The sequence below is a fragment of the Stegodyphus dumicola genome, chromosome X1 (genome assembly GCF_044657685.1).
Source record: "Stegodyphus dumicola isolate Sdum_Otavi_A_Nest chromosome X1, ASM4465768v1".
Lineage (NCBI taxonomy): Eukaryota > Metazoa > Arthropoda > Arachnida > Araneae > Eresidae > Stegodyphus > Stegodyphus dumicola.
In genome coordinates, this window is record NC_140780.1 from 176,407,940 (window position 1) to 176,421,045 (window position 13,106).

The following is a 13,106-nucleotide window of genomic DNA, read 5'->3' on the forward strand; positions in this document are numbered from 1 at the left end:
ACCCACGACCACGCGTGTGTTGTAAGTTTTACGAAAAAGCTACCACAAAATACCCCCAAAAATTAAGAAAATTCAAATGACTTCCTGTTGACATAATCCATGATGTGGGGAAGAGTAGAAAGGAGGAATAGAAATGACCCTCATACGTCTCAACTTTGAGATATGAAAAATGTGCATTAAAAAAAGAATTTGTCGTAAATTTTATGCATACGCACATGCTGGAAGGTTTAACAATCTGCTTTCTTTTTCTAAATGTCCTAATTTAATTTCTAATTCTTTTTCTAAATGTCCCATAGTGGCCATTATTAGATAAAGATGCAATAATTGCATCTTTGTTGATTACAATGTTTTAATTTTGTGTTAAAATTTGTTTTGGAGGCAACTGTCTCTTCTCTACATGTCTTCTTTTCTTCTGGAACATTCATCAGTCATTTCCCCCACACACACACTTTTCTTCTGGGCATGCTTCTAAAACTGTAGTAAAATTTTCATAGCTTTTTGCTAAGCTACTTTGTAAGAGTGCTGCAGGGACTATTCTTTCTTTATTCACCAATTCCTCGCAGTTGATCTATGATATCGAGTGTTTTGTTACTGTGTTGTTTGAGCTTCTATTTGTTTTCTGCTTTTAACGCATACAGCTTTCTGAGAAGGTTAAGTTTATGGGAAAGATTTTTTTCTTTCATGAATCTTCTTTAATTTGTTACATATTTCTTACGTGTATGATTTGGTTGGCTTCTGCAGGTAGACTTATGGTAACTTGTGCTTGTTCATCTTGTTTTTATCCATTCACCGTTGATTTCTTTCGTCATATTATTTGTAATTAAATCCCCCTAATTTTTCTTTTTCAGAATCATTTCTACTTTGTATTTTGATAGTTTTTATTACATACTTTCATAAAAAAAGTATTGATTTTTGCATTTAGTTGCCAATTTTGTTTCTGTTTTTCAAATGTTCAGTGCACAAATATGTTAGTTTTGTTTCACTTTTCAAAGATGGGCTTGGCTTTTCTTTGTGATTATCCAGTGTTAATTTATAACAAAGTCCCCCCTATTTTTATTCATAATAGCTTATCTAGATATCTTTTATGCTTTCAGGTGAAGTAGACATTTACACAGTCTCATAATCAAATGGCGATGAAACTTGCAGTTTATTTGTTTACTGTATAAACTCAAATTACTGGCGATTATATTAAAGTAGAATTAGTCTTACCTTATTATGGATAATCCACATTGTGATATGTAAGCAACGTTGGGTATGAGAAAGGAAAAAATATCTAGTGGTAGTACAAACATTATCAGCTCTCCATTGCAGAATGAATCATGTATGGAGAAAACTTCTTTTAGATCAAACCTACTTTCAATTAAGGGGGTGATTGCAAGTAACATTGGATAAGCAGCTTAATCGCTTCCATTTTCAGTCACAATTCTGTAGTGCTGAGGGTTTAAAATTCCCTGCTTTGTTAAATTTTAAACAAAAAATTTTGCCTAAGTGTACAATTACACACGAAATTTATATTCATGTTCATCCCAAAGGATGGGTGCATGGATTGAGTATGAAGTTATGGTTACAGAAGGTGTGGTACAGATGTTTAGGCAAACTTCTGAAGAAATCACCTTTATTAATGTATAATCAGTTTAATGGTCATATAACCAAGTCAGCAAAAATCCTTCCTACTGAACCATGAAGACAAATCTTGCTGTGATTCTTTGTGGATTGACTTTTTAATTGCAGCCTCTGGATGTTTCAGTCAATAAGCCATTCAAGAGATTTGGGGATAAAGTGGATTCATGATGTCACACCAGCAATTTCTAGTATTTTTGAATGGGTGGAAAAGTCCTGACAGAAAGTTAAAAGTGAGACTGTCATAAAAAAATGTGGAATTAGTAGTGTGCTATATGGAAGTGAAGGTGACATTATACAAGACGAAAGTGACAAATCCAATGATAGTGACAACCAATACAATGATAGTGACAACCAAATACAATGAAGTGAAAATAACTGCATATATAATTTTAGCAGCAGTGATGGTGAATCTCTAGGGTTCTGTGATAAATAAATGCTGTAATAGTTGTCGAGTCATTAGATTATATCAATGCAGTATATGTGAAAAATGTATAACGCTGTCACCGGGATTCAAACTCCAGACTCCCGAAAGTGCTTCAATCATGCATTCAGTTACACCATGAAGGCATATGACAAGAAGTAACAACATATGTTATATACTCTCACTGAGGATTAGGAGACCTAGTTGCCAAATCCTGGTGGTGAGGAATTATGCACTACCTTTTTAGTTTGGTTATTACTCGTAGAGTCATTTTTAGATTTTTTTCAATATAAGGAAAAATGATAAAAACCTCAATGCCCACCATGATTTGAACACTGGAATACAGTCAAATTCGTTAATCCGGACTCGTCGGGACTTCGGCGATTCCGGATTATCGATTTTTCCGGATCATAGATCATCAGTTTAAATCTCGTAAGATGGCATGCAGAAATTCTAAAATTTAAAATATGAAACCGTAATTTATGAAGTAAAGAACAATTATGATCTAAAGGGTATCAAAAATTTACAAAAAAAAAAGCTTAATATTTATTTGTTTACTTTATTAAACATTTCTTTTAATGTAAGTTGTTTAAGTTGCTTCGTTTTATGTGATAATACTTTCTCTTTAATTCTATAAACAGACATAATTTCCTGTTCAGTTGCAAAGTTCCGCTGTTCAAGTCCTGTAATTGCTGTGTCGAGAATACAGACTAACTTGTGAATCGAAATTTTTTCATTTTCAATAACCTCTCTGTCACTTTCTTCAATATCCGAAGCAATACATCGAAACATGCATATTTCAGAATGGTTAGAGAATCAAAGGATATGCCTTTATCCAATTTTGCAGCAATTCCACTTTTTGTTTGATGGACATCAAAACATACTTTCGCTTTGTAGATCCTTTGGGAGCTCCAGCATCGGAAATTTTATTTAACATAATCGAAAGTTCAAACTTACTTTTATAAAATTCCCCTTACAGTCTGCAAAAAATAATAAGCAGGATCCAATTCGAAGATTAAGGAACAACGCAATCATTAATATTAACTGAAATAGATAATTAGATAATTTTAGCTTACACCGTCCGTTATGCATTTTACGTGCAGGCGAAAACTTATTCTGCACTTGCGCACACGCATGTGCGCAGTAGTCAAGGTCTTACACGCACGTGTAAAACGCCTGTGCGCATGTGCCAACGCGACGCATGCGCAGAAAGTTTTTAGCTTTGAAGTCCGGATTATGGGTGTCCGAATTAACGACTTTTGACTGTATATGTTGAGTGGGCTCCCATTTGCACCTCGTAGGCATGCTGAAAGGAAGAAGAAAGTACCTTATATATTTAGTACTATTTTGTTTGTTTTCGTTGTATATTATCTTATTAGACTAGGTAATTTGATCCTTTTCTGTCTCATCTAGGTATTTTTGTAAATTCTAAACTGATTAATCACAGTGTGTTCTTTAGAGGTCATGATCCCTCCACCAAACAATAGCATGCTAATTCTTCTTCTAATCTCGAGAGTCTGTTAAAATCTGTAAAAAATTCCTTCAGCCGTTGACCTTTTTTACTTGCAAATGTGCTTTTTCTATTTGAATTAAAGAATTGATGCCTGTGCTTGCATTTATTAATTAGGTACTTTTCACTGTTAATTTCTTGTTTAAAAATGTGCTTCTTTTGTGTATATTTATAATTAAAAAATTATTTTAATTATTTGTATAAATCCCCTGATTTCTTAGAAAAATATTCCAATTTGTAAGTTTGGTAAGATGGTACCTCATAATTAGCTTTTGTGAGGATGCTGTGTTGGAAGGTATGCACTTTGAATGTTATTTTACTGTCATGTTTAAATGGCCACTATGGGTATTGTATAAAAGAACTTGTGTAGCAGATAAATACTCACTGTGACCATTAATTTTCTTGTTCTTATGTGAGTGATCGTGTTTAGAAACTTTTTATCTAAAGTTTAGGACTTTATAATTATTTTTATTTTCAAGTGGTAATTTTTACTTAATTCCCATTTCAAATTTGATACAGTTTTTGTGTTTCTGTCGTTTCTTTGATTTGGAATGGGATACATAATATTTCATCCAGTTTAAATGCTTTTTATGTAATAATCGGTATTGATAATAGTTTAGCTGTTATTAAATTATTAAACACCATTCTAACCTATTGTATATTGATAATATTTATATATTTTGAATTTTTGTTATAAAATATTTGGAGCTTCTTTTTATTCTTTTAGATTACATGAAGTGCCTGATCTTGATCCTCCTCCACTACTTGATTCAGTTTTGTCATCAGCTAAAATCACATCAAAAATTTCAGAAGTTACTAATATGGAAAGCACATTACATGCAGAAAATTCATACTCTGCTAAAGATCTAAATCAGGTATTTATGTATATAGTCAGTTGACACTGATATCAGCTGAGTGATTTAGAAAAGTTAGTGATTTAGAAAAAAAGAACTTGACAAAGGCCTGGTTAGTGATTTAGAGAAAAAGAACTTGACATACTAATGGCCATGTTGGAAAGTGAGGAATCTACTGCTGTTTTTTCTTTCTTTTTTCAGAATAAGTACAGTACATGCATATTTATGATACATGAAAATAAATGTAGAACATTTGTTGCAATTATAGTTTATATAACTGTATCATGAAATTACACATTCCTTCACAAACACTGGAATTTCAGGATAACATGATACTGTTCAAGAAGAAAAACAGCCTGTTGTGTTGGAATGATTTATGGGGAGCAAAAATAATACATAAAAATTTTCAAGCACTGACATAACAGTATGATGAAAATAATAGAGGTCTAGTGGAATATGAAACAAAGCAGCTGTGAAGGTGAGGGAAAACTGTTTATTACTGATAAAGGTCAGGAATGTTCTGATTCCACCCTTGCTATCAGAGACCGGTCGCGGACACTTAGCTGACAACCACTTGGCCGACGGGACACTTAACTGACACCAGTTAGCCGACACGGACAGTTAGCCGACAGGACATTTAGCCGACACAGACAGTTAGCTGACAGGACATTTAGCCGACACACACATGTAGGTATCCAGCCATTGCCTTACCCTGTATATAGCAAGTGAAATTACTGAGCATAACCTTTTTCTGTGCTAGCACTAAGTTCAGGAGATTTGAATGCGAAGCATTCAGATACCATTTTATCAAGTAGGAGGTGATGAGCAATTATATTCGTAAGGAGCAATTATAGTGATTTGGCGGATACTGTATAGGCATAACTTGCTTGTAGGAATATCGTGCGAGAATCCGCAGTGAGGTGGGATCATTCATTTCGCGTTACGAAGCACAGTTACTGGAGAGACATCGTAGGCTAGACTGAACTGGCTGCTGTCTTCAGTGTAATAGGAGTAGACCGTTCTGAAAAATCTGAATAATGCAATAAAAGTTATTGTTATGAAAAACGATATGTAGTTTAGTTAGGTATTCAGTAACTGTTCGGTAGTGGTCTGAGTCATAAACTCTTATGGTCAGTGTACCTCCACTTAGATTTCCAGGATATATTTTGATATTTAATTGCTCTTCAAATTCTTTCATCTTATCCCAATCCCCCGTGAAGTCTGCTAACACTGTAAGGGGAATGTATCCTGCTTTTTTGTTGGTTGTAATAAATTCAGCTTCCTCTGCATCCATACTGTCTTCAGGATTTAGTTCCTCAAATTTACTTTTTTGAGCTGGTTTTTCTATTTTGGAATTTGATAGAGTTATCTTATGAGTTATTCTAGGGGTTATGTATCCTTCTTTATCTATTGTGTTTTTCTTTTTGATTCTAGATTTTTGACTAGCAGTAATATCAGATTGACTTGTTTCCTGTGTTGGATTATTTAGGGTTTTTTTTTTTTTTTTTTTTTTTTTTTTTTGTTTGTTTGTTTGTTTCATTTCATTAATGTATAATTCTAAGATTTGTATATCCTTTTCCATAGCATTGACGTGAGCTAAGTGAACTTCAGTTGCATTATTTGGATTAAATGAATTTTGATAAGCATGAAACTCGGAAAGCATAAGTTGCTTAAGTTTTTCTAAGTTATTGCTGGTAATTTCCAGATTTCTGTGATTACACACAGATTTGATACGGTTTTCTATCGCCTCCTTGTCCATGATATGCATGAATCCTAACTTTTAACCTAATGGCAATAAGAATAATGAAAACATACTTATCATGAACATCAAGAAGAGACGACAGCAACTCAGGATCAGCTTCTGCAGTGAGAGCAATGTCTTTTCCCTTTCTTCACAAAATTGCAGGAATAAAGCAACACCGTAGACAGAAACAACAGTTTCTCTAATCATCAACAGCAACAACCATTTGACGTATTATAACTCAGAATGCACAAAATTTATGAGTTTTGAGGATGGTGGCATGAACTGCTAATTATAGAGGTCGCAAATAATTTATACCTTTGCTGGTCTTAAAAATTCACTTTTTTTAATTGTTTTTAATAACAAAATAATATATATTTGCTAAACTAACCCTCACTGCCATATGTTTCCATAAAAAGGTATAATTCAAGAATGACAGTAATTTTTATTGCATTATTCAGATTTTTCATGACAGGGAAAGGAAATTTCATTAGTGGGAGCAGCCAAACGATTTTTTAAGGGAAGGAATGTAACACGATGTGATGAGCAAAATAGTAATGCAATGTAAAGATATTAGAAATTTGAAAGCATTTGGAAGAGCGAGATTGGAAAATTAATATCATTAAGTAAACAAGAAAAATTATTAATGATGTGAAAGTTGATTAAATAACAGAAGCTTTACGGATAATTTTTGAAGATCCCATGTTAAAATGTAATTAAGTGACCACTGTACTTATCTAAAAAAATTCTTTTTCCTTTCGAAATTTAATTCATATTCCCTGACGAGAAATTTCAGCGCTTTTTCAATTTGGCCAATATACACCAAGCAGCACGATACGTATCAAACAATGCTAAAGTAACACAATAATTAAAAGCACGTATGAGATCTTCAAGAATCGAAAACTGAATTTTACTGATAGATGAAAAAAATAACTTGGATATTGAACTTATGGAGAAGTCGAGATATTTTGTATTTGATTGTAAATTTAAATAATTATTGGGTACGCGTCAGCTAAACATCACTGTCGGCTTATTGTCCTTTTGACAAAATGTCTTGACAGTTAACTGTCCCATAGCTAAATGCCCTGATGGCAAATTCTGTTTGTCGGCTAAATGTTCTGTCCGCTAACTGTCCGTGTCGGCTAAATGACCTGTCGGTTAAGTGTCCTGTCGGCTAAGTGTCCGTGTTGCCTAAATGTCCTGTCAGCTAACGGTCCGTGTCAGCTAAATGACCTGTCGGCTAAGTGTCCTTGTCGGCTAAATGTCCTGTCGGTTAACAGTCCGTGTTGGCTAAATGTCCTGTCGACTAACTGTCCGTGTCAGCTAAATGACATGTCGGCTAAATGTCTTTGTGGTCTAAATGTCCTTTCAGCTAACTGGTGTCGGTTAAGTGTCCCGTCGGCTAAGTGGTTTTCGGCTAAGTGTCACGGACCCATCAGAGACACATACACTGCACAGAGATGGCATCATGACGTACATCAACTTTGTGCACTCTGTGCTTTTCTCATAATGCTTTCTTTAAACCATCCAGTGTGCTGGAAATATTCAGTATTTCATAGATTTATCAAAATAACAGAGAAAATTTCACTGAAATTATCAGATGAAAGCAGAGGTCATGGGAACAGAAAATGATGCTAACATAGATATGAGCTTGACGTAGACATTTCACACTGTGAGGTCACATGATAAACCATTCTGCAGCCCTTAATTTTAGTACAGTCTGTATTGATATCATTAATGCATAACTTGTGGCTATGACATCATATGATAAGTGTTTTATGAAAAATCATGTACTCGGTAGAAAATTATCTAGCTGTAACTACAGTCCTTTTAGTCATCTGGACATCAGGTGCTAGTCATAGGATTATTGTTGAATGCATAACCTCAGCTCATATTTATCCTTCTAATTGGGATTAAATGTGTCTTGCCACTCTGAAGAATTTGTAACAGAAAATTTTATGCTTTGTGCCCTGGTTTGGGAATTTCTGATTATTACAGGATTCCTATCCTGTGACACAGGCACTCGATAAAAGCAGTAAAGAGACAGTTTGGTGTTAATTGCAGAACTTTAAACAATAGTCTACAATAGATTAAGGTATTTTTTTCATCATGTCAACATTTGGTCTTACCATCATGGTAGCCAATATCCACTGGGGCTTTCCATCACCTTGACTTAATAAGTGCAGTCTACATCTTTTGATCAGTTAAATCACACACAGCTTGCTTTGAATAGAAATCCCTGTGTATAATGTAATGACACAAATTAACCACATGAGTACTGCATAAGTTCCATTCTTTTCCATGAAATGCATAAACATTGGAATAATTGGGAGAAAATAAAATTTGCTTGAATATTTTTATTAAAAGTATTTTTGAACAAAAGTGGAAACGAGAGGTGAAAAGTGTTACAATAATCAACTATAGAGCTGCTGCCTTCTGCATGAAACTATACAGGTTTTTCATTGTGTGTATTGGCTCATTTACCATTGTTTAAAAACCACTATTTCTGTTACTTTTCATGCCACTAACAGAATTCTAATGTCTTATGCTGTTTTTTATCACAGAATCTCATGCCATCAGGATGTTCTAATATGTTTGTATTTGAAATTTTTGGAAAAAGGTTACTGTTAGTTACTATTATACTATTATAATAGTAACTAACAGTAACCTTTTTCTATAGCTGCAGTGCTGTTATGGATATTCCGTACCCTTTCAAAAGAAAATTTTTTTCATCAGCCCTCTCTCTCTTTTTCCCCCCTAATATATACAGTGTTACAACATAATCGTAGTACAAATAATTTAAAGATAACCATCACACTAAAAATGTGAACAGAAGTTTTTTTTTGGGGGGGGGAGGTTAATTAATTTTTTTCTATTATTTTCTGTTTTTACTATTTTTATTAATTTTATAAAATTAAAGTTTTTCAAACAAAATTACAAATCTTAATGCACAAAATTTCAATTTTAGTATGATGGCTGTGCTTGATTTCTGGATTCAGTTTTCAAATTGTGCTCTTTTGCATACTAAACAGCTTAAAATATAAGACAATCATCTTGAAATTTTGTATGCAAATTCCTTCATATCAAGTGTGCAAGTGATTAAACTTTCAAGGGCAATGAATATCGTCTACTACTATATATAATTGTATAAAAGAAGCAACAATGGTGGATGATTTATCTTTTCTCAAAGTTGGTGTAACATTTCCTGGGAGACACCTGTTATAAGATTATGTTAGATATTCTTAATAAAAAAAAAAGGATATTTTCGTACATTATTATTGGTGGAAAGGTAAGTGTAATTTAGATATAGAACAACAGATGATACCACTTACCATGAAAGAAATCTGTGTTACTTTTCTCAGACTGGTAACTGACCTTAGTTTGCTAATTTTTTAATGTATTTATTTATCACAAATTTGCAAATTTTAGAACAATGGTGCCAAATTTTTAGGTGAGTTTACACAATAAATTAAAATTTAAATTTCCTGTAGTAAATAGTATATCATGTCAAAAGGGTAATTTTCAAGAGAATGTTTCACTGTTTAGGGCCATGGTTTTATTCTCGGGCTCACTTAGTTTCTTCCTAGATTTTGAGATTTCATTGGCAGCAGTTATTTCAAGTTTATGTTGCTTAACTGTTGCTCTGTTTAAGGAGAGAAATCAGAGTAAGCAATTAAAAAAAAACATGTTAACTTTATTTGTATAGGGGCTGATTATTTCCTTTGTGAGGTCAGTAAACAAAAATAATTGTCATTCAGGAAAACAATTCTGCTTTCAGACACAAAACATTAGAAGCGTCTTTTGTTAATTATTATAATAATATAAATATTTAGGAAGTTCATAGGTTGCATTTAAATTACTTATTTAGCTAAGCTTTTGTTATGAGACAAAGATCTCAAATTAGAAATTCACATCTTTGAAAACTGTCATTTGAATGTATAATGTGGCAGATAAATTAGATGCTTTTCTTTATAGCATTATAACGCATGCTTGGCCACGTAGATGATAAATGCACTGGTATAAGAAGATTGGGTAAATAAAATAAAGATTATGCACATGTTTAAAAAGATCGGGAAAATAAAACAATTCGACACAAGTGTTCATCTCAGCAGTGTGAAACAGAAGATTTGGTCAATAAATAAGCTTTCTTTATGAAAAAATGATACCTGTTGGAATGGAAGTATAATAAATTAGCTGAAAAGATGAAGTTTCCTTTCCCACATAGCACAAAAACATCCTTGGGATATCCCAAGGATGTTGCTCGCGAGATATGCGCACATCCTCAGGACATCCTGGAATATCCCGCAAACCTCCTAAACACCTCCTCCCGAGTGCTTAATGTCACATCCTCAGGACAAAATCCCATCGACAGCACACGGGATGTTTTTAGGATCTGAACTCCTACTTACTACATCCTCAGGACATCCCGGGATATCCCACTAACCTCCTAAACACATCCCATTATATCCTAAGAACATCCTATCTATGTCCCATCGACAGCGTATGGGATGTTATTAGGATTTAAAGTCCTACTTGCTACATCCTTAGGACATCCCATAATATTCCAGTTTCCTCCTAAACTCATCCTCTCAAGAGCTTAATGTCACATCCCAGTATATCCTTAGGACATCCTATCTAGGTTCCACCGACAGCGTATGGGATGTTATTAGGATTTGAAATACTAGTTAAAATATCCCTTTAACCTCTTAAATACATACTCTCAACTGCTTAATGTTACATCCCAGTATATCCCCAGAAATCTTCTTTATATTCCAGTGAAAGTGTGTGAAGATGTTGTGATAACCTGAAAGAAACTTGCTTTTTTTCCACAGATAGTCTCAGGTCCTCCATCTGTGGTTACTATGGAAAAACAAGAAATGTTAAGAATATTTATACAATTTATATTTCTAATTTGAATTTCAATTTATTTAATAATTTGTAAATATATCTTAAAACTGAGAAAGAGACTTGAAATGAATTATTAATACAAAATATTATAAGAGAAAATTTTGCTTTAAAATATGAAAAAACTTTCGATCATTTTTAACCATTCAATAGCCCAAAACTGAATTCTTCGATATATAAATTATTCTACAAATTCAGTTCTGACTTCAGTTAATTTGTATTCAAAATTCAATAATAAAATTAAGCATTTAATGACCTTTAAGTAGTGGACCAGATGTGTGTAAATTTTGAAATTCTGATCTTAAGTCGGTTACGTTGATTGAATCAATATTCATGGCCTACAATATGATTAAACAGTTCATGAGTTCGTCTTGCTATTTGCTGTAATGGAGCAGAAGATTTTCTAATCAATTTTTTTATAGAAGATATATAGCTTTCAAATTTAAATGCACTGTAATTATCTAACGGCCCAAACATTTTTACATCTTCGCAAATATGCAGTAGGCCGTGAACATTATGAGAAATATACTGTTTTTCATAATAAAGCCCAAAATTTACTACGAAGAGGTTTAATAGAGACTGTGCGTATTCATCAATTGCCGTCTGATTCTGTATTTTGCATAAGAGTCTAATCGAAATATGAAGTAGTAAAAAATGATCATATAGCTTTTTGTTAAATTAAAAAAAATAATAATAAGTGGGCTAGTGTACAGTAAAAATGGATTGTATTTTGTAGCTTTCCAATGTTTCAATTCTTTTAGTGTTGGTTCCTTGGTTTTCTTGCAAATTCAATTGATACATAAGGCTTTAAAAACTGGTCATTTTTTTTTAAAAATTAGTTCAACATTTTTATGTGGTAATCGTGCTTGTAAGGTGCCTCTGCCTATCTTAATAGTAATCATTTTTTTGTACTACTTCTAAGCACATGAGGGGCATAAAGTCTAACAGAATATTTATTAGTCCTATATTTGGAAAATTCCTTAAAATGGGATAATCATTTTGGTAATCGTCATCAGTCAGTTCTTGTTGAGACATAAAAGTTCATATTCCGAATCACAGTTTGAAAAGAATATTTGCTAGCGCGAAAATTCGACACAGCCTTTTTTCGTAATTAAATGCTACTTCATCTTCTGATGAATCCGATAATATATGTTGATTTATTCTGCTATAAATCCATCTTTTAGATATCTGAGATAATGTTTTTTAGTTCTGATCATTTTTGTAGAATAAAGGAAAAATTTTGAAACTTACTTATCACACTCTCTCAATGTAACGCTTGCAAGCGTAAGCAAGTCAGTTCGTAACTGAAACAGAATTTGGAACGGTGGCTATTAACGTTAAGAACGTAAGAATTAACGTAAAGAATAGCTGAATTCTGAAAATCAGAAAGTAAGCACGTGTACTTTCCATTTTGTGGGGTTCTTCAAGGATATCACTATTACGAAACAATTAAAACCGTTGGGGGCATTCTGCACCCTTTGTCGTGAAGGGATGTTTCCCTCATGGTTCCTACCTCCATGATTTCCCTTGTAGGAAGATACAAAGAAGACACATAAATCTGCTACGTTAATGAAAGAGAAATCTTCTTGGGGCATCGGCTACAGAAAAAGTGCTTAGAGGTGTTACATTCTGAGCGGAGCTCGGTTTCTCAAAAGCAAAGAAAATTTGAGAAGCAGTTTTATGAACAATATGATAATGATGGAAACAAACATTTAAGATTTTCAACTTCAATTGTTATTTATAGTATAAAATAATGTAATAAAACTGCTGAGTTTAAAGAACGCGTTTAATTTAAAAATTAAATCATTTTAATTTAAAGTTTGAACATCTATTTAATCTGTTATCTAATTTTGAGTTTTCATAACAACATTTAACTTTGTGTTATATACCTTGAAGAAACGTGTTTACTACATTTTCTGGGTGTTACAAATAAATTAATAAAGCAGTAATTATTGTTAAATTATGAGGAGTCGTGTAGCATTGCCAGCATAATGTATAAGATTGGAGAGCGCTGGATATATTTTTTTCGCACTTTGTTTAGCAAAGACCGGA

The 13,106-nt window shown here is 33.0% G+C and overlaps 1 protein-coding gene across 5 annotated transcripts in view; it reads left to right on the forward strand.

The window, feature by feature from the left end:
- LOC118198324 (uncharacterized) overlaps positions 1–13,106 on the forward strand; it is a 408,445-nt gene that overhangs the window by 234,561 nt on the left and 160,778 nt on the right. For all 5 annotated transcript variants that reach the window (XM_085808315.1, XM_085808318.1, XM_085808319.1 and 2 more), the window contains one exon: positions 4,282–4,429. In XM_085808315.1, the coding sequence (XP_085664441.1) occupies positions 4,282–4,429 (148 nt within the window). The remainder of the gene's footprint in view (positions 1–4,281; positions 4,430–13,106) is intronic.